The sequence below is a fragment of the Octopus sinensis genome, unplaced genomic scaffold, assembly GCF_006345805.1.
Source record: "Octopus sinensis unplaced genomic scaffold, ASM634580v1 Contig18956, whole genome shotgun sequence".
Taxonomy (NCBI): Eukaryota; Metazoa; Mollusca; class Cephalopoda; order Octopoda; family Octopodidae; genus Octopus; species Octopus sinensis.
Window position 1 is genome coordinate 219700 of NW_021836132.1, and position 26194 is coordinate 245893.

The following is a 26194-nucleotide window of genomic DNA, read 5'->3' on the forward strand; positions in this document are numbered from 1 at the left end:
TTGTCGGTTTGCAAGATCTGACAATATCCAATTTGATAAAACAATTTTTGGAATTTATTCACCACTTCTTCAATTAAATTTCAAGTCTTACCAGAAGCAGTTTTATTTTTTAAAGATTTGCAGACAACAAATTTGCTGTAGATGTCAATAATTGTCAGTATCCAATTAGATCCATCGTTAAACTCTTTATATCTTCTAACATCAATAAGATCCGTCTGGAATCTTTCATTGGGTTTTCCTGCAGTTACATGGTAATTAGAATCCGACAACTAGGTATATTTTTTTTAAATACTTTCAACCTGCTGATGTCCGCATCCGCTCCTGGATCCATTGTCACAACCGCGGAATGCAAAAAGATGCGGAAGTACTCCTCACTTACGGAGAAGTTCCAATTCCTTCTATTCGCGGTTGAGACTTCCGGTTCCTTGGGCAGTAAGGCAATCAGCTTCGTTCAGGAGATCGGGTCCCGCATGTCTGCTATCACAGGCGACGCCCGCGAATCGAGATGGTTTTTCGAGCGGATATCCCTTGCGATAGTACGCTCTAACTCTTTCTCGATCGCGTCGGCTTCCCGCCCATGAAGCTTTTATTAATTAACTTGTAGTTATTTACTTTGTTGTGTTCATTTTTTTGGAGAATTTCAAATAAATGGTAGGGCAAATTTACAAATTTCGCAGTCTTTTATAATTTGTTCGATGATTGGACGTTTTACAGTGAAATAGAATTCACTGCACTTTTTCTGAAGCTTAAATTGAGTCACTTTTTTCATGCTAACATCTTTTGAGAGAAACCATAATTTTTTTTCTAAAATGACGCTAAACCATTTTTTAAAATGAATTTTTTCCGGTTTAAATCACCTGTCAAACTGAAGGTCATAACCTGTCAAACTGATGGTCGCCAGCGTGGGTCGCGACAGACTGTATTTTTGATTCCAACCATTTTTGAAAATCCAACTTTGCGTAAATATGAATTAGAAAGAAATAAGATAATAGCTTTATTTGCTATGGTTAGATAATAATATCGCTGAGATAACCAAAAATTAATCAATTTCTTCGAATAAAAATTATTTTGTAGCAGATTGTTTTCTTTATCTTCCTTTGTCGATATCTTTGTGAGCCTTCAAAATAAAATGGATCCATTATTCACCGTTTCGCTTTGAATTAATTAAGTTCTTCAAAATACATTTTAAAATTGTTTGTTAAACAAATTAAATAAACAGTAATATCTGTAGTCAGATCTCATGTAGGTTTCAAATGATTATTCTGGACAAATATATTAAATATTTCGAAACAACCAGGGTTAAAATTTTCACAATTAGTTTTCTATAAAATGAGTTTTTTCACAGAACTTGTAATTTTGTCGTTAATAGAAAAAATATTGCCTGTAAATATAAATCGTTTAGTTTTGAAAATATATCCGGTAAATACGATAATTTCAAAAAATTGTTGGTCATACATATATTTTACAAGACTGAGTTTCATATCCAAAAAGATACCAATTTCATTTCGTAGTTCAAGAACTCGTGTTAAAACCTTTCCCCTTGATAACCAACAAATATCAGTATCAACAGTAATGATTTATCCGTACTTCTCATCTCGTCACATAGTCTCTCAAATAAACTTGTCTGGAACGGTCTTGATTTTACGAAATTAACTATTTCAACGCTTTTGTCCAATACATTTTCAAGTCGATTGATATATCTTTAGAACTAATGCAGCCCGTTGTATATTTCAGTGAGTCTATATTTCACTTGAACAAACATTTCTTATTCGAATTGCAACTCCACTATCTTTCCAGCGCATAGCCCTAGCCCCATCAGTGCATATTACACAACATTTATTCCATTTAATAAATTTTGTCTCTAAATAATTATCAATTACATTATCAATATCTTTAATTGTACCTCTAAAATAGTTCGTTATTCTATTTTTAATGTACAAGTAATTGACAACATCCTTTAAATAATTCATCATAATAAACTTTATTGTATTAAACGGTTTTCGGTCCAATCTCCAACGGGAGTATTAGAAAGTGGTATTTTTGCAATCTTTTCAACGCTTCGGATCCAAAAAAAAGATTTGAAGGAAATTTTTTATAACTGGTAAATGAGAGATTCTCTAATCGGTTTTCCAGATTTTGCAATCTGCAAACTAATGAAGCAAATTTAAGTTGATGGTTTAGCGAAGGAGCGAAATTTAAGTTGTGAATTAATTGATTGCCTTTTCTGAAATCGTTTCAACTTTTCATCATAAAAGATGGCGATTTGTTAACCATTTGAGGATTTTTTGTTTTGAAATGTCTTTTAAACTTATTTGGAAACATGTTTTTGTTAGCTAAATATTCGCCACAAATAATGCAAAGGGGGCGAGGCTTATTTTGGATAATATTCGAGGAAAATCACATATTTAAGTCAACTGGATCATATTTTCGTAGAGATTTTAACTTCTTGGAAATAAAACTAATATAAATAATTAAACGAAACATAAGATACAAACTTAAAAAGTTTAAACAACAAAATATAGTGTGCGTATGTGAATATATAAATATTTTAAAAAAGTTCATATAAGTTAAATTAATTTTTTTTATGTTTAGGTAGGGAACCCATGTCTTAATCCAGAGGTTTCCAAAGCATATCAGAAACATTTTTTTAGAAAATTAGATCTATATAAAAATCGTGATTATATTCCGATAATAAGAGTTATTAATTTAAAAATTATATTTTTTCAAAAATTTATTTAATTTAAATAATTTCAACACATGGATAAATTCTTGAGTGGTTGCAAAAGAAAATTCACGAATAGTAAAGATTTTGACGATGATTAAATAGTCAAAATGATTGGAATATAATCAATACCACTCTAAAGACAAGAAAATACTGTCCATCTTACTCACATACAATGTCAGGACATTAAATCTGGTCTTCAAAAAACAGAGCATCAGAAATTATCTGGACGCACTGCATGCTGCACAGAATATGAGTCCGAAACTGAACGATATTTTTGCGCAAATTACAAAAGTTATAAACTACATAAAACAGTCCTTTAAAAGTTAAGCTTTTTGCGAAGTTGTATGAAGATGTGGATTCAAAATATACATCGCTTTTATACTATTGTGAGGTGCGCTGGCTATCTCGTGTAAAAGTGATTCGAAGGGTGTTTGAACTCAAAGATCAAGTTGCAGATTTTCTTGATGAAAATGATATTGAAAATGCAAAATTGTTTAGGGATGATGACTTTATTGTCAAATTTTCTTATTTGGTTGACATTTTTTGGAAATTGAGTATATTGAATAAATCAATGCAGGGACTATAACCACATTTATTCGCTCAAAAGGACAAAATAAAAGCATTTATGAAAAAATTGGTATTATGGAAATCAAATATAAAAAAAATGTTTCCACTGTTAAATACCTTCTGTGCCATAGTGAACATTGAAGCAAACAAAGATATATTTGCTGAACATTTGGATTGTTTGTTGAAGCATTTTGCCGATTATTTTAAAGATATCGACTGTAAAACGTTCGAATGAATATAGAATCTATTTATTGCAAAGAAGATAATAAATTTACATTGACAACTTTCGAAAAAGAAAAATTGATAGAATTGTCATGTGATACATTATTGAAACAAAAATTTGAGAGAGAACCGCTAATTTATTTTTGTTTGAAGTCGAATAAAGCAATTAAAGTTTTGTTGCCATTTGCTACCTCATATTTATGGGAAACTGGATTTTCTGCACTATGCAATAAAATCTAAATATCGAGCTCGTTTAGTAGTGACTAATGAGCTAAGAGTAGCACTTTCTTCAATTACACCAAGATTTCTAAAACTTTGCGCCAAGATGGAAAAAAATTATCTCACTAACTTTTTGTTTTAAAAAATTGTTTTTGCCGATTTTAAAAATCATGATTACTTTTACATATATTTAAATGATTTACAAATAAAATATATAGCAAAACAATTTAAGTACAGAATAGCTAATTAAGTGTCAGCAGTGGCTGCACCTCGGATTGCAAGCGAGTTACCTCGCAAGATTGCGATCGATATTCTCTGGTACAGCCAGCCGATTTGGCGGTGGTCCTTCGTGCACTTGTGGATGCACTTCCCAATTTCGGTCAGAAGCGACACTCCGGCCGTCCCTATCACTCCACTTGTCTCCACAGCAATCGGGACAAAGTGGTAATTTGGTGGGAGAGAGGCGTATTTCTTCCGCTTCGTCTCCTCAGCCCGACGGGAAGCGAAGCCGGGGGAACACGCAGACTGAGCAACGGTCCTGGGGGCAAAGGTGTCCGCGCAGATAACATCCCAAACGAGACATTTCCCCTCTGAGAATGGAAAGACCGTCATTCCGTCTGGACGCTTGCCGTCGCCACGGTCGAAGCCGGCAGGCTCCAGAACAGAAGGGAAGCCTGCGGCATTGAGGGCCTGTTTAACGACGTGGTTCAGGCCAGCGTGTCTCGGGATACGCCCGGTGCTTAAGCGGCTTGGAGAATAAATAGCCATAAGTGGGGAGAATAAATAGCGACATTATTCTGAACGTGATTATTTCCATTTTCACTTTATAAACTCAGAATAGTAATTTAATCTGATCAGTAAGAATTCACCAAAAAATATGAAATGATCGCCAAATAATCGAATTTAAATAAAATATATATTTTGAATGCAAGTAATCGGACATGTACTCTAAAAAATACTGACATGAATGTGCCTGGGACTTTTAAAAGGATCAATAGTTTTTGACAGTTCTCAGGATCTGTCCTCGGAGACATCGGAGAAAGAATGAAAGACCTTGTTAGATCTTTTGACTGACTCTGAATCTAAAATAACGATTAGTTATATACATTTACTAGTCTACGTGATTAAAGTAATATTTATGAATATGATAAAATGTTTCATAATTTTGTTCTAGAATCCTAGCAGTTTCACAGTTGTGGTATCCATACCTTATCTGTGTGGATTTCTCTTGCTTCATATAAAAAGTAACCTTTTTTCCGAATAAATTCTTTGTATTTTTATAGTTAATTTGTTGTTTAAACCGTCTTGTAATAGCGATCCAATCAATTTGACAAGTTTTATCAACGGATTCTCGACAGATTTTACACTTTGAGTGCAATTATCAGTATATTTTAGTTCTTTTTAGAACTTAATTTTGTATATATTTACAATGGAGGGATCTATACATTTGAAATAGATTCCTACATCATTTTAAACTATAAAAATTACTCAAAAAATAAGTGATTTTTTACATTTTTCCAAATCATATTTGTATTATTGTTATTATTTTACTAAATGATAAATTATTTTAATCAACTTCTAGTAATTGGAAAACCTAAACATAAATAAAATTGTTATAAACTAATAAGTGTAATGTTCTCTCCAATTATAGTCCTCTTGTACACCATTTCTGCATGGGAAGAGTAAATTAATATATTTCTAAACATACAGGAATATGGACCAGTGGCAGGTCAATTTAGAGAGCGGACTACACAGTTTAGCAAATAGTATTCTATTCGCAACAGATTTAGAGCAAGTAATACTCTCTAATTACTTAATCAATCATATTGACTACTAGTTTTAGATCTATCAACAAAAAATCAATCTTTTTAATATTTCCTTTCAAAATATCTCTTCTCCAGATATGGAGGCAGCAAAAAAATTGGAAAATCGATTTCTACAAACTTCAGAAAAACTCAAAGTTCTCGAACATTCTAGAACATTCTAGAAAATTGTATCCACAGTGGAGACCCAACTAAGACAAGGAGTAATCGACTCATCCTTAACTGTAAAATATAAAAAAAATAGTCAAGAACTATCACTATGTGGATTCTAGAAATTTAACTGATAATTTTTCTATGAGCTTTGACCCTACGTTGAACAGGGAGGTGAGTTATGCCAGCTCCGTCGTTGAAATCCCCACGGAAATATACCCTGGTAGTTCGTGCCTTTATTTTGTCCTCAGATAATCTCATTTTGAATTCAATCATGTGGACCAACCAAACAGATTCTGTTTTTTATCAAAATAATGTAAACAATTCCTCTTGGTTCCAATTCTTTGCCCTTGATAATTCAGTTTTTCGTATATTTCCAGGTTTTTAATATTAATAATTAATTTTATTATTAAAATTAATTTTAAATTAAATAGGATTTAAAAGAGCGCCAAATAAAATCAGTTTATATGATGCGAGACACACGTCGTGGTACTCAGCCTCAGCCACATTACCAAGAAGGATTATAATCGCAATAGACAAGTGGCAAACCTATATATACGTGTAGTAGTGGCAGTACACATGGACGAACCCTTCTATTAATGAAGCTAACAGTCCGTAGTATCCTCAAATCCCTCAACCAGAACGACCACGTGAATATTGTAAAGTATGGAATATCCCCAGCCTGGACAAGCTGCCTCCAATCACTCGTCCCAGCCACTGCCCACAACAAACAAGTCAAATCAAACAAAAATTGATTAGATTTTATACCAAAGTGTGAATAGTCTACAATCCAAGGGCGTGGGCAGTCTCAGTTCAGGCCTGGAATTCTCCTTTATAGAACTACTAAAAGTAAACTGTCCTCTCCATGTAGTTCAGAGAGAATATTATTCCACTCATAGTAGTATTGACAGACGGGGATGCTGACAATGTGGAGTATATCTCCAATAAGTATAATTCAGCTCCTGTTTATATGTTTATATATATATTATTAGATATTTGTATTTGTAGTACAGCAGGGGGATGGGTTCTTTAGTACTCTCTACTCATTGGCCTGTCAGAGTGGGGGGTTTTATTATAGTATTAAAACTATTGGGGCAATTCCTGCTGTTATTGATGTATTATTTATATATATTTATATAGATTATAAATAAAAAAACATCGAGGTTAACCACACTAAATAATAAAAAAGAACAATCTATTTCAAATCCAATTCGGTTTCTTGTGGTACATTATATAATCACGTTTTAGACATCAAAATTATCGTTATTACTAACACAACCAATCTTCACATATACCAATCAAACACACAAGGGGGTTGCCGGAATTGAGATCCCTTTGGACTCAATAAGACAAGACATACAACACAACATACCTTATGGAACATATATTTTTATTCTCTCAAAAAATGGTTACGTAATATGGCACCCCGGACTTGCCTGTGACCTCCACTTTGATTGGGATGGTCCTGACCTAAGTTTAGCCTTCTTTGAACACAACAGCACTCAACTGCTTAATGTAATAAAATGTATTATTACTGATAGTTGATCAAACAAATTACTTCGAATACATCACTTAATACTGCAAATATAAATATACTGAAATACTCTCAACATGTAGTATTATATTTGATTATATAGGACAAATACTACTCATACTATGCTGACTATACATATAAATGGACTACAATACCATACTACGGCATACATGTTGTGGCTGCCATGCCTTACAATATATCTCACATGCACATACCCACATCACCAACAAACAACCTCCGTTTATTTATTATTTTATTTTTTAGTAAATTTAAAAAACAATATTATATTACAATTAAATAAGTATATTTAATTATTTATTTTATTTAGTAAATTATGTAGTTCAATTAACACCACAACTTTGATAACCGGACAGACCTTCCTTAGGCAGATTACAAGCAAACAACTGAATTGTGAGTCTATTATTATAACAAAGAAGGCTCGGAAATGGCGGTAAAAAATATTCAATTTGATTACCACGTGTTTTCAGAGTTTGACGACGTGGTGCAAAGCAAGAACATATCCAAGTATAATTAATATATATTAAACCAAATAGAACACAAAATAACACTCTGTTTGTTATCGGTCGTTCATCTCTGGTTGATTTAGTGTATAATGAAAGGTATTTACGTGGTGGTTACACTATAGCTCTATTGCTAGTGAGGCTGTCAATCGGATAACTGATTTGTTGAGTTATAATTCCAGATATCTCCAGGGATTTCTGGATGGAGATATTATAGTTCAGCCTGTAGATTTGAATGGTAGTTTGTTTATTTAATGGCATAAAGGACATGTCAGAATACAGATAACAAAGCCAATAAAGGTACCACATCAAACTATGGCAGGTAATATTTTATTCAAAAATATAATAAATAGTAATTGGAGTATTTATAAATATTAATGAAATAAATAATTTAATAAATCAAAATTGTGGACATGCAAGTAAATTGCATTGTGTCCTATTGGATGGGGGAGGTCACCTTGTGTCAACCAACCAGGCAAAAGAACTGTCAAAAATAGGCCATTTCTACGGAGTTGTGTCCCCATTGGTGATGAATGTACTACTAAGGGGAGGATTATACACTCAGTGATGTGTTGGTTATCACTCATAGACATACTGTGGGGAACCCTCAGGCTGCCTGTCCCATTACTCATCCAAATGTGTGTGTGTCCGAACTAACTTGCTATGTCATGACTTCAATAACCAATTATTCCTACGTGGTGAATGATAGTTATTGTTCCAAGTAATATTTTGTGTTTATTTGTGATAGGAAACTCAGTGTGAGAAGACTTGTGGGGTTTAAATTGTTTTTTGTGGCTTTGGAGATCAATGATTGTCCGTGTGTAACCAATTGTAGTGTTTTGTTGGAGGTTCCTCCTTATGGAGAGAGGTTGCCGACAACCCAGGGTGGTCTGATTGTGTATAGTGGTTAGAGGAGGTTACTAGTATTGCTTGTAAACGAGCTATGAGGAGTGTATATATGCCGAGTGATAATGTTACTTATGTTCGGGTTGTTTTGTGTTTTATTTTTGTCAAGAGATTGGATTATGGTTGTGGGAATTGTGTGAGTCGCGACTTTTTGTTTTCCCTGCGGATTATTTTATTTGTGTTATTAGGGCAATGTTTTGATTGGGTTTAAAAAGTCGATTTAATTGTTTTTAAAATTTTAAAAATTGATTGAAAAATTGACCTAAATAAACTATTTTTATGAAAATTTGAAGTAATTTTATACAATGAAGTAATAATTTGTTTAAAAACAAAAATGATTGTTCCATTGCGCACGATTTAGTCTGAAAATCAATTAAGAATAATTGAAATTCATTATTTTTGTGGTATTACTTGAATTCATTCTTTTTTAATATATTAAATCGGGAATATAATTAGTCATTTGTAATTTTACGCAATAATTAAGACTTTCGCAGGTTAGCTACTCTTTAATTTTGATTTTATTAAGTTTATTACTGTAAATGACTTTTTGCAAATATATGTTGATCCAAATATTGTTATAATTACAAATGCGAATTTTTTAATAGATAAAATGACTCAGGAAGGCTATTCCATACATCAAATATTAACAAATCTAGTCTATCTATTTCGTGTTTCTGCATAATTATTTTTATTTAATTCTTTCTTCAATTATTGAGGAATATTTTTTCTTTTCTAATTCTTCTAATTCGGTCGTTGGGAAATAACTAACACTAATGAGTAGGGCGATTTTTTTTTAACCTGAAAAATAAAAATTTTAACCTAAAAACTTTAACTTTATTAACCTAAAAACTAAAAAAATTAACCCAAAAATTTAACTTTATAAATAAACAATAAAAACATTAAAAATGTTTGTTGCACATACAAATTACATAATTTTCTAAATTTTCTTGTAGAAAATTTCGGTTGGATCTTAGAAAACTCTTTATTAGGGAGAAAGTTCTTTCAACCGAGCACGAGGTCGGCTGGCAATTCAGAAGTAATGCATACTCGGCAGGAGATATTTGTGAATTAGTCATTCTAATTATGTTCGAAATATCGTTTGTTTTAAGCCTTTGAATTATGTATTCTTTGATAAATTTGTTGTCATTCCCAAATTCCAACGATTCTAAACAATAATATGCCTGTTCAATTGTGAAGCGCGTACTTTCAAATTTCGTAATAATATCTGCAATAGCGACATTTACTCGAAAACCTGGAATGTTTGAATAGCTTCGGATAAGGTCACATAGACTGCTCACTAATACATTGTTTCGAAGACTTTCTTTGGCTGTTCGAACTAGATATCCATCATCCGCGAATGATTCGAAAATATTTTGTACTCCGATCAGATTTTCTGAATAGTAAGTAGCGGCCTTAAATGCTGAATGCTCTGGTTACTTGTAGAGCCCAATCATCATTTTTGGCATATTGGTCAATATTTGTTTGGTGTGATGTGGTCAGATAATCTACAAAAAATAATTTTTATTTCGAATAAACTCAATGAATTTTGATGTTTCTGCGAGGATCGATGAGAATTTACAAAATGCCTTTTTTCGCATTTAATATTACACAAACTGAGACGACAATATAATACACCATCCTTAAGAATCATAAATTCTTGCGGATAATCCTTAACAATGGCTTTAGCTTTGATTTGATACGATTTTGCTATCTTAGGCATGTCAACCAAAAATTTTTGTTACAAAATGTATTATTAATTGTTAATTTAAAAAATTAATAAAGAAAATGTATTATCTCATGTTCAATTTTATTTCTCGAGATTGTCAAAAAACCCTCCTTAGATCTAACCATGCAACATTCGTCGGCAACCAGAGAATCCGAGTCACCGGTGGCTCTTTGAGCATTTATTACAAATGCAAACTTTTACTCAAATTGGATTAAAAAAATGAGTCTTTTGCTTCATTTTTTATTATTAAAAATCATAACAACGAACACGTGTGAAGCCAATTGTAAAAATTTATAAGATTTGATTTTAAAATGATTATTTAAATATATGTAAATAAGTTTAAAAAAAGCACCTAAATATAAGATAAAAAGAAGTCGGCAACCGGTTACATTTTTTAACATTGTAGACGTCAAAATAAAAGCAAATATTATTTTTATTCACCAATTATAAATAACAATAATGAGATAAAATCCCATTATCTAAAAACAAGCATAGTTTATTCTCAAATAAGTCAATTTCCTCCAACTTAAATAATGCAATATTTCCAATTCCTTGTAATTTTACATTTATTATAAATTCTAATTTAACGTCCTTGAGTTTTACTTGAAATGGCTTCTTATAGAGGATATCTCAAAGATTCTTCAGAGTATCAAATTTTAAAAGATGCTTGGTTTAATAATTATCCAGAGGATTTTTCTAAGAAAGCTAAAAATAGACTTGTAAAAAAGATAGAAAATTTTACAATAATCAATTAAGGTTCTCTAGATTTACGATTAATGCGCAAATTGTATCTCAAATATCGAGGGATAAGCGGAATAAATACTGTTGCTGCAGTTTATAAGTAACAAATTATATCCTAACCCTTATCTATAACAATCTTTCGATGTAACTCGCTTGTTAGCCGCGGTACAAAGTGACGAAAGGTACGCAGGCAGTGCGATATCATTCGGACACCGAAATCCGAGACCTCCGTGGCGTATAGGGAGTGATGCTTGGCTCCAACCCAAAGAATCAAATTCAACATTGCATATAGATTCAATCTTTGAAGAAGGGAGTTTCAAAAATCAGTGAGGATGTTTTAACCAGAAAGCACGGTACGCTTCTGAGGGAGTAAAGCAATTCTGAACAGGACTGGCGGAGCACTCAGATCACTGAGAGCCGCAGGGTGTATAAGTTTGAGTGGCTTAAGAACCTTTTCGAACGGGGGTAGGACAATGTCATCAATAGCCATAAGGCGAACAGCTACTTTAACATCATTTCCATGATCTTGGTGTGGACTTTATTACGAAGGTTAGCATTTTGGGTCTATTCCTTAAAGAGGGCTCAGATACAACGGGGGGATGGAGAGAACTATGTATAGATTTTAGTCAAAGAAAATGAGGTTTTCCTCTAACAGCCAAGTCTGGGTTTCCTGTGAGTTGTGCCAATAGCCATGACTCAAAAACAGAATAATTTTAACCAATCAGAAGGTTGGTCAGAATCAAGAGCAATAGCCTTAGTGACCTGGTCAGGTATGGCAATCCTAGACTTTCGGAATTTTTATGGGTATCTTCCGTGCCCTGCGCAGACCGGTAACATTCGATAACACATGCTAGAAGGGAATATCACGGACAGTCGAACTAGACGGGGGGAGGATTTTTAGCGGATAGGGGCTTGAGGGGGAAGCACTGAGACACGCCGGGCATTTCCAGATTGCAAGGGCAGCAGACGATGACTTAGTTAAGCTGGCACAAGACAAGTGATCTGGCTGATGAAGCATTTCCTAGTCTTCTTGCGAGTGTTACTAGTTAAGCAAATAAGGCATCGGAATGAAGGAGACGAATAAGTATGGGATAGATTCATATGATTAAAAAAGTGATGATATGAAAGGAATAATAGAGAAGAGAGTAAAAGAGAAATGAGAAATTAAGAATTGGAAAGAGATTGATATTAAACGGAATTATAGAGAAAGTGAGAATTGATTGATATGAAAGAAAATTGGAATTGATGTGGAAGGGAATTGAAAAAAATGAAAGATTAGAGAACAACAACAAGCAATATTTTTTTATTGAACTAAAATTTCTACTATATTCCAAAGTTATTGAAAAAGTGTGGCCGGCCTGAGCGAAATATTTCACCGTGATTAGAAGATAAAAGGGGCTACTGTCTGGGGACAGTACTGCAGGGTTTAAATCAGAAGGATTCTTAGAGACCATTCCCAGCCATATAGTCCAGTTCTTTAATGCACATTGATTCTGATTAGTATAGGCCCTATACTATACTATAGGGCAGGTGTTCTCAACCGGGGGCGAATCGCCCCCCTAGGGGCGAAAATTTTGTACAGGGGGGCGATAATATATTTAATAAAATATTCGAATTTTAATATAATACAAGTATTTATACATGTTAATTTTAATAATGTTTCAGATTTATTAATATTTTTTCTATAGTGTTTATCCTTAAATTTTATATTTAAAATAGCACGCTGTTTTTACATTCTTGTTTGGTGTCTAAGATGTCTTCTCGCTCAAATAAGAAAAGTCGTCATTATCAAAACGAATATTTAAAATATGGGTTTATTCAAAGTACTGAAGATACAAAACAGCCTTATTGTCTTATTTGTCAATGTTCTTTATCAAATGAGGCGATGAAGCCATCACGATTACAGGATCATCTAAAACGCAAGCACCCGGATAAAATGTCAAAGCCGATTCAATATTTTCAAAATTTAAAATACAATTTTGAAAATAAGAAAACGATCAAATCGTTATTCACAAAGCCAGTACATGATGGTTATTTAACATTTATATGTAGTTGTGGATGCGCACATCGCTTCTTATAAAATTGCTGAAATTATTGCGAAAACTTCCAGTTCTCATACTATTTCAGAAAATGTAATAATTCCATCACTGGAAGTAATAATATCGGATGTAATGCATCAAGATGCTTCTAAAATTATAAAAAGTCTACCTCTTAGCAATGATTCGATTCGTCGAAGAATTGATGAAATGGGTGACAATGTAAAGGAAATCCTTATTGAAAGACTGAAGCGAAGTAAGTTTTCATTACAAATTATTTTATATTATTTTATATTTTGATTATTTTATATTTTGATTTTTGAGTTATATACAAAAAACAACCAATTAAGGGACAATGCCCAAAAATTTGTAAATTATATGTGGACAAGGGGGCGATAAATTTTCAATGGGGGCGATAAAATATCTAAGGGGGCGATGAACAAAAAAAGGTTGAGAATGCCTGCTATAGGGTATATAAATAACCAATTTCGGAGTATTCTTGAGGGAGAAAAGAGGGGGACTTGAGCATGAGAGAGGCATGTTTTAGTGAATTTTCCCTTGTCCTGTTAATATATTTGGGGGCTAAGATATTACTAGGCAGCGTTTGAACAGCATTGATTCCTCCTCCACCACAATTCACGCGGATTTTACAGATAGCATTATTAAATGTCCACTAGAGAAACTAATTAATTATTTTATAATTAAATGTCACCGTCCAGACCGGCCGGGGCGCCAGATCGGTCAGGTCAATTATCTAAATACAAAACAAATATTTTTCCTACAAAACATTTCATTGCAAAAAAATATTGATAATCTTAATAATAAAATGGTATGGTGTGTGTCTGTCTGTCTGTCTGTGTGTCTGTCTGTCTGTCTGTGCACACCCACATTCAAATTGTTACAAACCAGATCAAATTGTCAAAACCTTCCCTTTTGTAGTTATTCGATAATGAGGCACAATAAAAGGTTGATATCCTCTAAGAACCTTCCTGTCAAAAAATTTTAATAAGAAAGAATATCCTCGATGATGAGGTCCCCCAAAACCTTCAAGTCAAAAAATTAAAAACAAATTATTTTCTGCGTTTTTGTTAAAATGAACAATAAGAAAGTCCTCGACTCACATGGTGTGGTCCCCCAAAACCTTCGAGCCAAAAAATTAAACAAAATTATTTTCTGCGTTTTTGTTAAAATGAACAACAAGAAAGTCCTCGACTTAAAAAATGCACAAAAAATTATATATACCAAAAAACATTAAAAAATGCAAAACTTAAAATCAAATGAAAACAATGCAAACAGATAAAAAAATGAACAACAATAAAGAAAACCAATTTTGTACTTTAAAAATTTAATAACGTATTTTTTCTAAAATATTTTTTAATGATATTCGTTCATATTAGACATCTAAATTACAAATTGCCATTTATAAATTACCTTGAATTGACTATCTGTACTCTTCTTCCTTATAATACACAAAAGATGAAGCTAATTACTGTTTTCGATCGCCAAAATTTACATGTTCAATTTAAAAAAAGCTTTAAGGCCTGTTTATGTTAGAGGCAATTTGAATAGAATTGCATAGCAAATTTAATATATAATCCCTTCCAGCCAAAAGAGGCAATCTGAATAGAATTGCATACCAATTAAATATATAATCCCTTCCAGTCAAATACTTTAGAAATTTAATAATGTATTTATGCAATTTAACAAAGTCGATAATGCTAATGTTTAAATGCCTTAAAAGATAGAGCCAATTAAAATTCAAATTAGTCATCTAAATTACATTTACCTTTATTCAATAAATTAGTCATCTAAATCAGTGTTTCTCAACGTTGGGCCCCAGGCCCACTTGTGGGCCTGAGAAATTTTGAAATGGGCCTGAAGATTTAATTGGGCCTGGAGTGGGCCTCAAAGAAAATATGTTAATACTAATACTAATAAATCTTTATTCGTTATTATTTTCAAATTGATTTGATTTGTTTTTAATTTAATGATATTGTCATATTTAAATTTAAATATTATAGGCCTGATTGTATAGTTCATGTCAAAAGTACACAAGGAAAAAAGGAAGACTACACGCAAATACCAGACTGATTTTTTATTACTAGGCTTCATCCCATCAAGTGCTGATTCTAAGAGGCCTGAATGTGTGGACTGTGGCTTAGTAATGACAAATGTTTCCATGAAGAAATCAAAATTGTTCGCCCATCAACAGTTGAAGCATCCTGCTTCTGTTGGAAAGGAGCGCAGCTATTTCAGGAAGAAAGTGGAGTTACGCCAAAAGAATGCTCCAAAAACTTTAGAATTCTGCTTAAAAAAAGCAAATGAGCATAATAACAAGACACTAAAAGTCAGTTATGCAGTGAGTGAACTGGTTGCTAAGGTGGGGAAGCCACATACAATTGCAGAACGTCTGGTGAAGCCAGCAATGTTGATCTGTGCTAAAGAACTGCTAGGAGAACAGGCTGCCAACATTCTACAAAAAATCCCATTGTCTAATGACACAGTGAAGAGAAGGCAAATTGAAATGGCAGAAAACCTCGAGAAACAGCTTGTGGAAAAATTAAAAGTTTCTAAGTTCTCACTACAAATTGATGAGACAACAATCAACAATTCTGCCTTATTACTTACTTATGTCCGATATATTGATGCAATGGCAATTCATGAAGAAATGTTATTTATAAAAAAGTTGATTGACACACGAAGCGACACTATATATGCGGCTGTTTACGACTATCTGTACGATAATGGGATCCCTCTGTCAAATCTGTTGCAGATTGCAACAGACGGTGCCAGCGCTATGACCGGCAAACAGAATGGCTTTGTAGCTAAATTAAAAAAAGTTGCCCTCATATATTGGCAATTCATTGCATTATCCATCGAGAACATCTTTGTGCTAAATCTCTCAATGATGACATGGAACATGCATTGAAAGTCGCTGTTTCAACAGTGAATTTTGTCAAAGCCAATGCTTTGCATGACCGCCTATTTCAACATTTATGTGAACATGAGGACCACCAGAGACTCCTCATGCACACTGAAGTGAGATGGCTTTCCAAAGGAAATTCCCTAGTTCGTCTTGCTGAAATGTGGGATATGGTTCTTATTTTTGTTCATGACATGAAAACACAAGCTTGTAGCAAGAAGCAGAAAGATAAAGCTGAGACTTTGTTTTCAGTGATAAATAACAACGATACAAAAGCAAGGATTTTTTACCTGGCTGACTTATTCGCACATGTCAACCAACTGAACATGACACTGCAAGGGCGAAATGCTAATCTGATAGATAGTGCTGAGAAAGTACGCTCTTTTTTGAACAAGTTATGTCTCTGGAAGATGCATCTTCAAAAAATGAATTTGCTTATTTTTGTAATTTTGCCAAAACTGCTCCGAGCTCAGAAGTAATCGCAAGCTGCACTGACCACTTGAAATGCTTGAAAGAAGATATGACTAGAAGATTTAAAGATATCATCGAAATGAATCCGCCTAGTTGGATTATAGATATAGCACATTTTGACGTATTAAGTGAAAAAGACATTGATCCTATTATTGCTGGAGAACTTCTTGAACTGAAGGAGAACAAAGTATTAATGAAAAATATTGAAAGGGATGGCTTATATGGATGGATGAAAGTAGAATCGATTCATCCATTACTCTTTGAAAAAGTTGTTCCGTTTGTACTTGGCTTTCCCACCACTTGGTTGGTTGAGACAGGATTTTCTGCAACAAACGATTTACTCACAAAAAAACGCAATCAATTGCAGATTGAGAAGAGAGGAGACTTACGTTTGAGGTTGAACCAAGATCTGGAAATTCAACTTGACAAATTGATAGATAGACATCAAGAGCAGTGTAGTCATTGACATTTTAATAAGATTTTTTATGTTAATAAAAATACTTTTTTGTTAATCAAAGTTTTATTAAAGGCAATGGGCCTGAGATTTTATATGACCCTGAAAATGGGCCTCAGGGAAAAAAAGGTTGAGAAACACTGATCTAAATTACATTTGCCTTTATTCAGATTACTTTGACGGGCTTAGATGTTTTTCCACAAAGATGAGGCTCATTATCTTTTTAACTGCCGAAACTGACAAATTCGATTATGCTACTGTTTAGATTCCTTAAAAGATAGAGGCAAATAAAATTCAAATTAGCCATGTAAATTTCAATTTGCCTATATTTAAATCTCCTTGATTTAACAGGCTTTAATTTTTTTCTGTATAATACCACAAAGATGAGGCTGATTATCATTTTCTTCACCGAAACAGACAAGTTCGATTATGCTAAAGTTTCAATTCCTTTAAACATAGAGGCAATTAAGTATAATGGATTTGATTGGATAATACACTTTACATAAATTTCACTAAATAAATTTACGTAGAAATTTAATATAAATTACTGATTCGCGTTTACAAAATCATAAGAATGTCCTATCAAGAGAGATCTGAGAATGTTAACAAACAAGAGAAAATGGACCATATAACAAAAAAAGAGAAACGAGGGGAGATTGGGGGAGTAATAAAGATGAAATGTGCTTAAATGGTGAGGCGGTAAATGTAGTTTGTGTAGGTGTAGATGATGTAGGTGTAGTTAATATAGGCATAGGCAGTGTAGGTAAGGTAGGTCTAGGTGGAGGTAATGCCAGTGTATCAAGCATTACAGAAGTTAATCTTCCAAATCGTCTAAATGAAAACCCGAATGTTAGAAAGGTATTAATACATGAACTGTAAATTATTTTATAGTACGTCGAAACAGATTCCAGATTAACGAACATAGAATATTCTGGAAATACACAGGTTTTAGATGATCTATATAGCGCAAAACGTAAATTAATAAATGTAGATTTGGCTAATTCAAGACACTATAGTCACGATGATATATGCGTTAGTTTAAGTAAGCGAATTAGAATGCCAGTTAAGAGGTCAAATGAGAGTTCTGAAATGGCAAAATTTAGACGAGAAAAAAATAGGTTGAGAATGGCTAGGAAAAGGTCTGAAGAGACACAGAATCAAAAGGAAGTTCGACAACAGCTGGACAGGGTCAGGACTGCTGTTAGACGGGACCAGGAGCCCGAAGACCAGAGGGAACTTAGACAACAGCTGGACAAGGTCAGGACTGCTGCTAGACGGGACCAGGAGCCCCAAGACCAGAGGGAACTTAGACAACAGCGGGACAAGGTCAGGACTGGGATTAGAAGGGAGCAGGAGCCCGAAAACCAGAGGGAACTTAGACAACAGCTGAATAGGGTCAGGACTGCTGTTAGACGGGAACAGGAGCCCGGAGACCAGAGGGAACTTAGACAACAGCTGGATAGGGTCAGGACTGCTGTTAGACTGGACCAGGAGCCTGAAGACAAAAAGTTGAAAAGATTAGCATTAATCAATGGTTTTAGTTGAATTAACTCGAGACACCCTCGAAAAAATTAGGGAGTATTTGGAATCAGGCCACCTTTATGATTCCTTGAGTTCGGAATCGGGAGTAATGGAATGTTATGTTTGCTGCATTCTTTAAGGAAGCTTCGAAATCTTGAGACATCCAATATGGAAGTAAGCATGGCAGTTGGCGCAGTAAATGCCGTTTTTGCGGCAGTTAATTTTACTGCATTTACCACATGGTAATGGATCGTGGAAAAGGGATGACATGTAAAAATAGGAAAGAAGTATTAAGAAAGATAACAGAAATACCGACGAAAGTATTAAATTATACAAAAAATATGAAAAATAACAAATAAATGAAAAAAGTACACCACAACAGTTAAACGCACCACAACGCGTTAGTTCCACAGATTGTATTAAGTCAAATCGACTTTTATGGTCTATAAAAGAAGAAGCGACATTGTTGGATGCTGTCAAGATTTATGGAAAGGATTTTGACCACATTTCGACAATTTTAAGTGAAAATCAACGGTCACCTTTGGCAATAAAGAGAAAATGTGAAAAGATGTCATGTGATAAAAAGTTGTTCGAAAAAGTTTCTAAATATTGGAGAATTCATTTTAAAAAATAATTCTTCATTTATTTTATTAATATTTTTTTTACAATTTTGTTTTGAAAAATTCATGTTTTTATTGAACATTAATTTTCTGAAGTCGCTAAAACCATTTTGAAAATTCAGAGATTTGTTCGAATTTAGACTCAATTGAAAATTCAAGTATTTTAACTTTGAATTTATATTTAGACGATTCTAATTGTCCAAGTCCAAAAAAAATTCAAATTTAATTTAAATCCGATTGATGGAAACTCAGCCTACTATAAGGCAATGAATAGAAAAATAAATGTCCACAATAGTAAAAACGAATTTAGTGTCGGAGATAAAAAAATTATAGATAGGTTCAAGTTAAAAAGATTATGGAACAAACCCTTCGTTGTGATTGGATAAATTCAAATCTCCATTCTATCCGGCCGCGTAAATAATTAACATTTTATCAAATAATCGATCGGGGTAAATCAATCAATTTTATTTAATCGATAAAATATGCTAAAGAAGCAATATGAACATTCAATTTTAAAATAAAAGAATATTTTCAAAATTAAAAAAAGCAGCTCACGCTTTTAAAAAAATCTGGCATAAGAATATAAAGAATAAAACTTTCCATCAAAAAATAGCGTAGAATTCAATAAATAAAGATAAAGAAGATTTCAAAATAAATGGAATAAACAGATTAAAAGAATAAACTTGCAAATATTACAAAATGATGAAATTTCAGATAATTTATCCATTAAAAGAAACTACATCGCAAAATATTCCTTCTAATCCAATTAAATAAAAAAATATAGATAGATCAAATAATGTAACAAGACAACAGTGTACTCACACGTGCAATAATTTATTAGGTTTTCTATTAATTAGTTTAATGGCTAATTCGTTGTTTTGTATGACCAATTCCACCAATTTCTGAGGAATATGAACGTATCCAATAATTTCCTCTTCTTCAGTGTGTGTTATGTGTTCGGAATACATTTAAAATAATACTAACGCGATGCGACTATAAATATAAATACTATATTGATTAACGATTTTTTACGTTCGTAAATTAATTCTTTCTTCTCTAATAACTTCCTTTGCCCGCTAATAATCCTCCGAAAGATGATTTTATTAATTTAAATAGATTATTCTTTTTATCAACAATATTTAATTATGTTGGTTAGCTAATAAATAATTATTTGACAGCAACGACTTAATAGATCACCATATTTTCTCGATTTTAACGTGCAATCAAAAATAACACGCAGGTAAATTTTGGTCCAAAAAATCTGAAAAAACGCAGTAATCGAATATAGTCTAAAATTTCGCTTGTAAAATGTCTAAAACTGAACTGAAAGAGAATGAACTGAGACGAGTACAAGGCTAGAGAGGGGTCAGTGATGGTTTCGATTTTCCTACCGGCTTTACGAGATGAAGTAAAACCAAAAATTTATAATCGTACCCGCAAAAATAGATAATTTATTTTAATTATATAAGGCACCCCATTTATTGGAATTAATTATATAACAAAAGTCTGTATGCTATAATCAATAAAATACAATATTTAGATACAAATAGCTAGATTTGTTTAAACAATTTCCATTGGTCCTTCAAAAATCATTTTTTAATCGCCAGATACAAATTATTCTAGAAGTTAATTTTTATACATATACAGTTTACCATCTATTGCTTGCCAATTCTATAACTCGCCACTTTTTTTAGAAAAAATACCATTTTTACTAAAAAAATTTTATTGCTCGCCAAATTCTCTTACTCGCCACGTCTTAGTATTAAAAAAATTAAAATTTATTATTTAAAAAAAATAATTTTTTAAATATTTATACTGCGTATCTTTTTGTGTAACATGAGGAAGTGTTCTATGATCAAAAAAGAGAAATTCTAAATTATATTATTGATAGGTCTTCTTGAGTTTAAGTCGTGTTTCAGAAATTTTTCATGGATCAAAAAATCATTAGATCATTCAAATCGCATTTCAACAAATTTAAATTTAAACATATAATTGAAAAAATAAATAACGGTGAAGCAAATATTGAATGCTATAAAAAATTAACGCTGAAACATAGCGTCTTATTTTTTTATCTTGCTGGAAAAATGTGTCGGTGGATACAATATCAAAATGTTTTAGCACGCCAAATGGGAAAAAAGCATTGAAGAACCTATTAAGGGAGACCATAAAATAAAAAAATTTCGAACAAATTATAGATTTATTAATGATCTCAGATCCCATAAAAGAAGATGATTTTATAGAGTTTAAGTACTCTGAAAATGACACGAACTTCATGAATTTCTACAAAACAATAACGATAAAATACAATTTAGACAGTTCAATTATTGAAGCTAGTGAAAGAAATAAATATATTACACATCGAGATGCGATAAAAAGTGTTTCGGATCTCAAAAAATATTTGTCACATGACGATCATTTAAATGTGAATATGCTTAAAAGTTTAATAAAAATGCAAAAAATATAAAGAAAAGATTATTCAAAAAAACTATTATGATTACTTTACTTTGGTTTTTTAATAAATATTTATTTAAATGTTTAGAATCATTCAAACAGGTAGTTAAAAATTATAGAATTTTTTTGATAGAAGATAGAATATTGATTATTTCTATTACTCGCCAAATTCTCTTAGTTTATACGTGAGAATAGCATGAAAGTGACACTAACCCTAACGAAGACCCAATAACTCTCATAATTTGATGAAAGCAGGTCTCATCTGATAAATCACCTTCACTAATTTACACAGGACCTTAAAGTTATTACAAACCAATTACGACTAGTGAGGAACAGTTGAATCAAGTGGAATATGTAAATAAATAGTAAAACATGACTGGTAAGATTAACATCAAACGATGACACGGCGGAAACAGACAAGGCCACTGAAATGCATCCACATCCAGTATTGATGTCGTCTTATGTTCAGTAAAATCTCCATGTGCCAACAAAATTGTGAATAACTAGAATGAATACATGCAAGGAATTTGACAGAATGTTTCTCAACGAGTTCTTCTGGAATAACAATGAGGAGAGTACTGTATGCCTTCATCGTGACACTGATACAGTCATAGTCCCTCCAGTACAACTCCTCACTATTTGCCAATGAATTTCCATCAAATTCTCTGCTGATTAAACAATTTCCACTACCGAATGAACGAATGGTATAAGCTATCGTTTATCTCGATAGAACCTGTCGAACGCCATTCTATCCAACTTGTTGTACGGGCGTTCGACAGGTTTTATCTAATAATGGAATGACAACCTTCCCATTACACTGTGGAAAATTTTAAATGGTGTTTCGTTTATTGAGGAATGAATAGTCGTGTTTATATATGAAACTACTTCGCTTAATGAATTGGATCCAGTTTGTAGTTGATTCTTCATTTATGAGTTTATAAAGATTTTGTGTCAAAGTTAAATTCTGTTGGAATTCGTGTCAAAGTCTATTTGGAATCGTTCATTTGGTCTTTTGGCAATCACATGGAATTTAGAATTGGAAATCTGCGATTAAGTTTTTAGTTTTATATTTTAAGTGGAATAGAAAACTTACAAATTGAGTATTATTTGGCAACTCATTCTATAATTTTCCGTTTTATTTTAAAATGAGAATGTAAACATTTCTGATGCAGTTTACGAATTCCAGAATGGCTATTTCAATGTAAGGAATCTGCAATATTTGCATTTCACTTTCATTATCCATGCAAATATAACTAATTCAGCCGCTGAATCGAAGTTAAGTTAGTCTTTTCCGGATTGATCTTCATTGACCACCTCTTCAAAACTGTTGTAGCCTTGTCTACTACAGCTATTAGAATCTTTACATCCTCAGATACAAAATCGATGTCTCCAGCCTATATTATTTCTACAAAATGATTATTTTAATCAGTGGTTCTCAAACAGTTGTAAAATGTCTGGAAATTAAGACTTACACTCTTGGCCATTTGCTTAGTGGCTGTGGTGATAGGACATGGATCAAATATATCAAACAATGCTTTAAATACACATTATACCACCACCTTCAGGGTCTTTCACGTCATCAAATTATTGTCTGAGGGATGACCTTATCGACTTGACCAGATTAGCCAACCAATATGAAAACTCCAATTCCACGTTGTAGTGGAGTCTACAATCCCTCACCACGACTAATACCCCAACGAGGGTGTTGAAACAAAGGAGGACAGTATTGGAATTGTAGCAAGTCCAAGACGACTGCAGAGTGGGAAAATGTAGTATGGATTCGCCACATGTGAATTTTCGTTCAAATTTTGATAAAGTTTGAAACAGTCCACGTAGAGTACATGCCCACGGGTGGAGAAAAATACTCCCATGGGTAAATCCCAAGGCATATAATCCCTATTTTCATTCGAAGTATCCCCCGGACGCTGATGAAAGACTCTCGATCTGTTGGGACAAGTCAGTATCAGTAAAAAAAAACTTTTGTATAAACACTGGCATGACTATATATCTTTTAGTCGATAATATGGTTGGCTGACAAATGTTTTTGCAGAGGACGTAAATTCGCTCATCCCCCGTATATTCTGCCGTGATCTCCTCTGCCTCGACCTCCCATTCTTTGCTAATATAGAAATGAGAGAGAACCCTTCCACAAGCATTTCCTTCATGAGTTCAATTGCTTTTTTCCGTCGATTCTTCATCAAATCCATTTCCCGTTCTCTTAATTTATCAATTTTCCGTTTTTGTTTCGATTTTCATTATCAATGTTTGACTTTTTAGTATTAATACAACTGGATGTGCCAGCTATACAGATTCTAATATTGATTCAGAGGCAATGGATGTCCCCAATAGTGATAATTTCTGTTCTAATATTGTAATAAACACATTGCTTGTTAGAATCCCATTCTTTGCAATCTGTGACATAAAAAAGGAACAACTAAATCTGAAAGTGGTTAACGATCTGACTTTCTTTGGATATATTGACGGCAAGGGCACTGATCAGTTTATATTTTATTACGTCATTTTCGGTCACGTGTGACAAACCAATGACATATCTCTTTCACTCGATAATTAGACATATACATATCACCCTGATAATAATCTGCATCAAATTGGAGGCGTATTCCACTCTCTGTTAGTCCCCCGAAGAAGATGTCTCATGAAAATCAGTTTGATTAGGACTGACATTAATTTTACAAAAACCTCAAAAAACGTGCCACTTTGAACTTGACAAGCAAGATTCTGAGGAAATCGTCAGACGGAATTGACGAAGCACAGAGTTGTAACATCAAAATGTCCCAATTACCCATATTCCGAGACAGAGAATGTGCATAGTAGTGTTGGGCCTATGTTTATATAGTCCAAATAACTTGATAAGTCATTGACAGTCCGTTTATTTTCCACAGGCCAGCCATGGTTTCCAAATACAGAAGAATTGACTAAAGTGATGGCTCCATCGCCAACATTGGAGTCAACATTGGTGCATTCTACAACTCCAGAAATAACAAACTTCACATTCCCCAAAAATTTGGACGGTTCGGTCAATCGCTTGAAGACTAAGCACAAAGACGGTAAGCATATTAGTAAGAGAAGTATGGAATGACAAATCATCATTACTGTTTGTATAATTCAAGACATTCACGTGATTTCTAGCAACTAGTATAACAAAAGTTCATTTTACAATATTCCGTCACCATAATAAGTCCCCATTCGCGTTTTAAGTATGCAGAAAGCATCAATCAGAATTTTAGTCTTAGAAATGACAATCAATACACACATTATTTTGCAGAATGGTTAAAAAGCGATCAAACATCCCGTAAAGATTGAAATTCATTATGAAGGCCTCTCTCCACGAATGTTCTCGAATGATATGTTTCGTCGTGCTTTTTTTCACCGCGTTGATGTGCTGAAATGTCTCACAATCAAACAAACCTGAAAAAATTGTGACCAAGTTGAGAAATTCTTTGAAAACATTCAATATTTTTCTCTTGCTCGGACTAATTTAATGCAAAACAACTTGATTGGCTTGATTGAATATAAAATTCTGTTAGTTTTTAGTGGAAATTCGTTATAAGACTTGACGTCCAACTCAATGTCGGGAACTATATAAAAATGGGGATGATTCCTTATATAATTATCTATAATAGAAAAATATGTAATATATATACTAAATGTCAAAGAACGAACATTCTCGATTGCAGTTCGGGATAAAATTTGCAACAAATCAGTCTCCACAATGAGAGTTTTGACCACGGAGGAGACTGTATAGAACTGGACAGTCTCGTGGATAATCGAATTCTCCTCCTCCCCTTCTTCAAGTATATACCATTTGAAAATCTTTGGATATAACTAGAAATCTCATAATTATTACGTAACCTGAGTGTATAGTCGAGCAAACTCCAATTTGTTGGGAGTGTTGATTCTGATAGCTAAAAATAATATTTTATGAAATGTAGTTCTGGCGTCTGTTCACAGTCGGGTGTTCTGTTCAAACAGTGGACGTATAAATATTCAATTGTGTCATTTCTGAGGACCAAACTTTGACAAAATTGCTCCAAATAGCCAACGTGGTTTAATCATCCACAAATCATCATATTTCTCCAAATATTCCAAAAATTGAATTAGTGTTGCAAGAGCTATTTCCTGGAACACGATGACCTCAGTCCGTATAGACCCGTCTAAATTTTGTAAATGTGTCTAACTGGGATTTTCTATGAAAAATATTGTTGGAATATTTTTAATTCGAGTCTCGGAAATTATTCGAGAGGTGATGGAAGGGATTGGTAAGTTGGCTGTTCCACTCACAGTCAAGATTTCGGTTGGCAAAGACTTGGGATCCCTCAAAACTGATTTTATAAATTAATTTAAAAGTCAATAAGTGTCACTTTAAGGATTGAAGGTTAAAAGGGACCCTACAATCCTTTGAGTTACATTCGACCCATTAATGACGTTCAAAAATCAATGGAGTCAGTGGTTTAACGAATCCAAAAGAAGATCGGAATTCACAAAGCTTTTGCTAGATCTCCAATATCTTTTATTCCTCATTTTGAATTACTATACAAACAATATATACTGCCTATCTTGAAA

The 26194-nt window shown here is 33.0% G+C and overlaps 2 protein-coding genes across 2 annotated transcripts; both read left to right on the forward strand.

Annotated features, from left to right (window-relative positions):
* Positions 1 to 16490: 16490 nt before the first annotated feature.
* Positions 16491 to 17030, forward strand: LOC115231909 (SCAN domain-containing protein 3-like). The gene has a single exon (XM_029801804.1). The coding sequence runs from the start codon at positions 16491 to 16493 to the stop codon at positions 17028 to 17030; it is 540 nt and encodes a 179-aa protein (XP_029657664.1).
* Positions 17031 to 18074: 1044 nt separating this feature from the next.
* LOC115231910 (trichohyalin-like) lies at positions 18075 to 18563 on the forward strand. The gene has a single exon (XM_029801805.1). The coding sequence runs from the start codon at positions 18075 to 18077 to the stop codon at positions 18561 to 18563; it is 489 nt and encodes a 162-aa protein (XP_029657665.1).
* The last annotated feature ends 7631 nt before the right edge of the window (positions 18564 to 26194 follow it).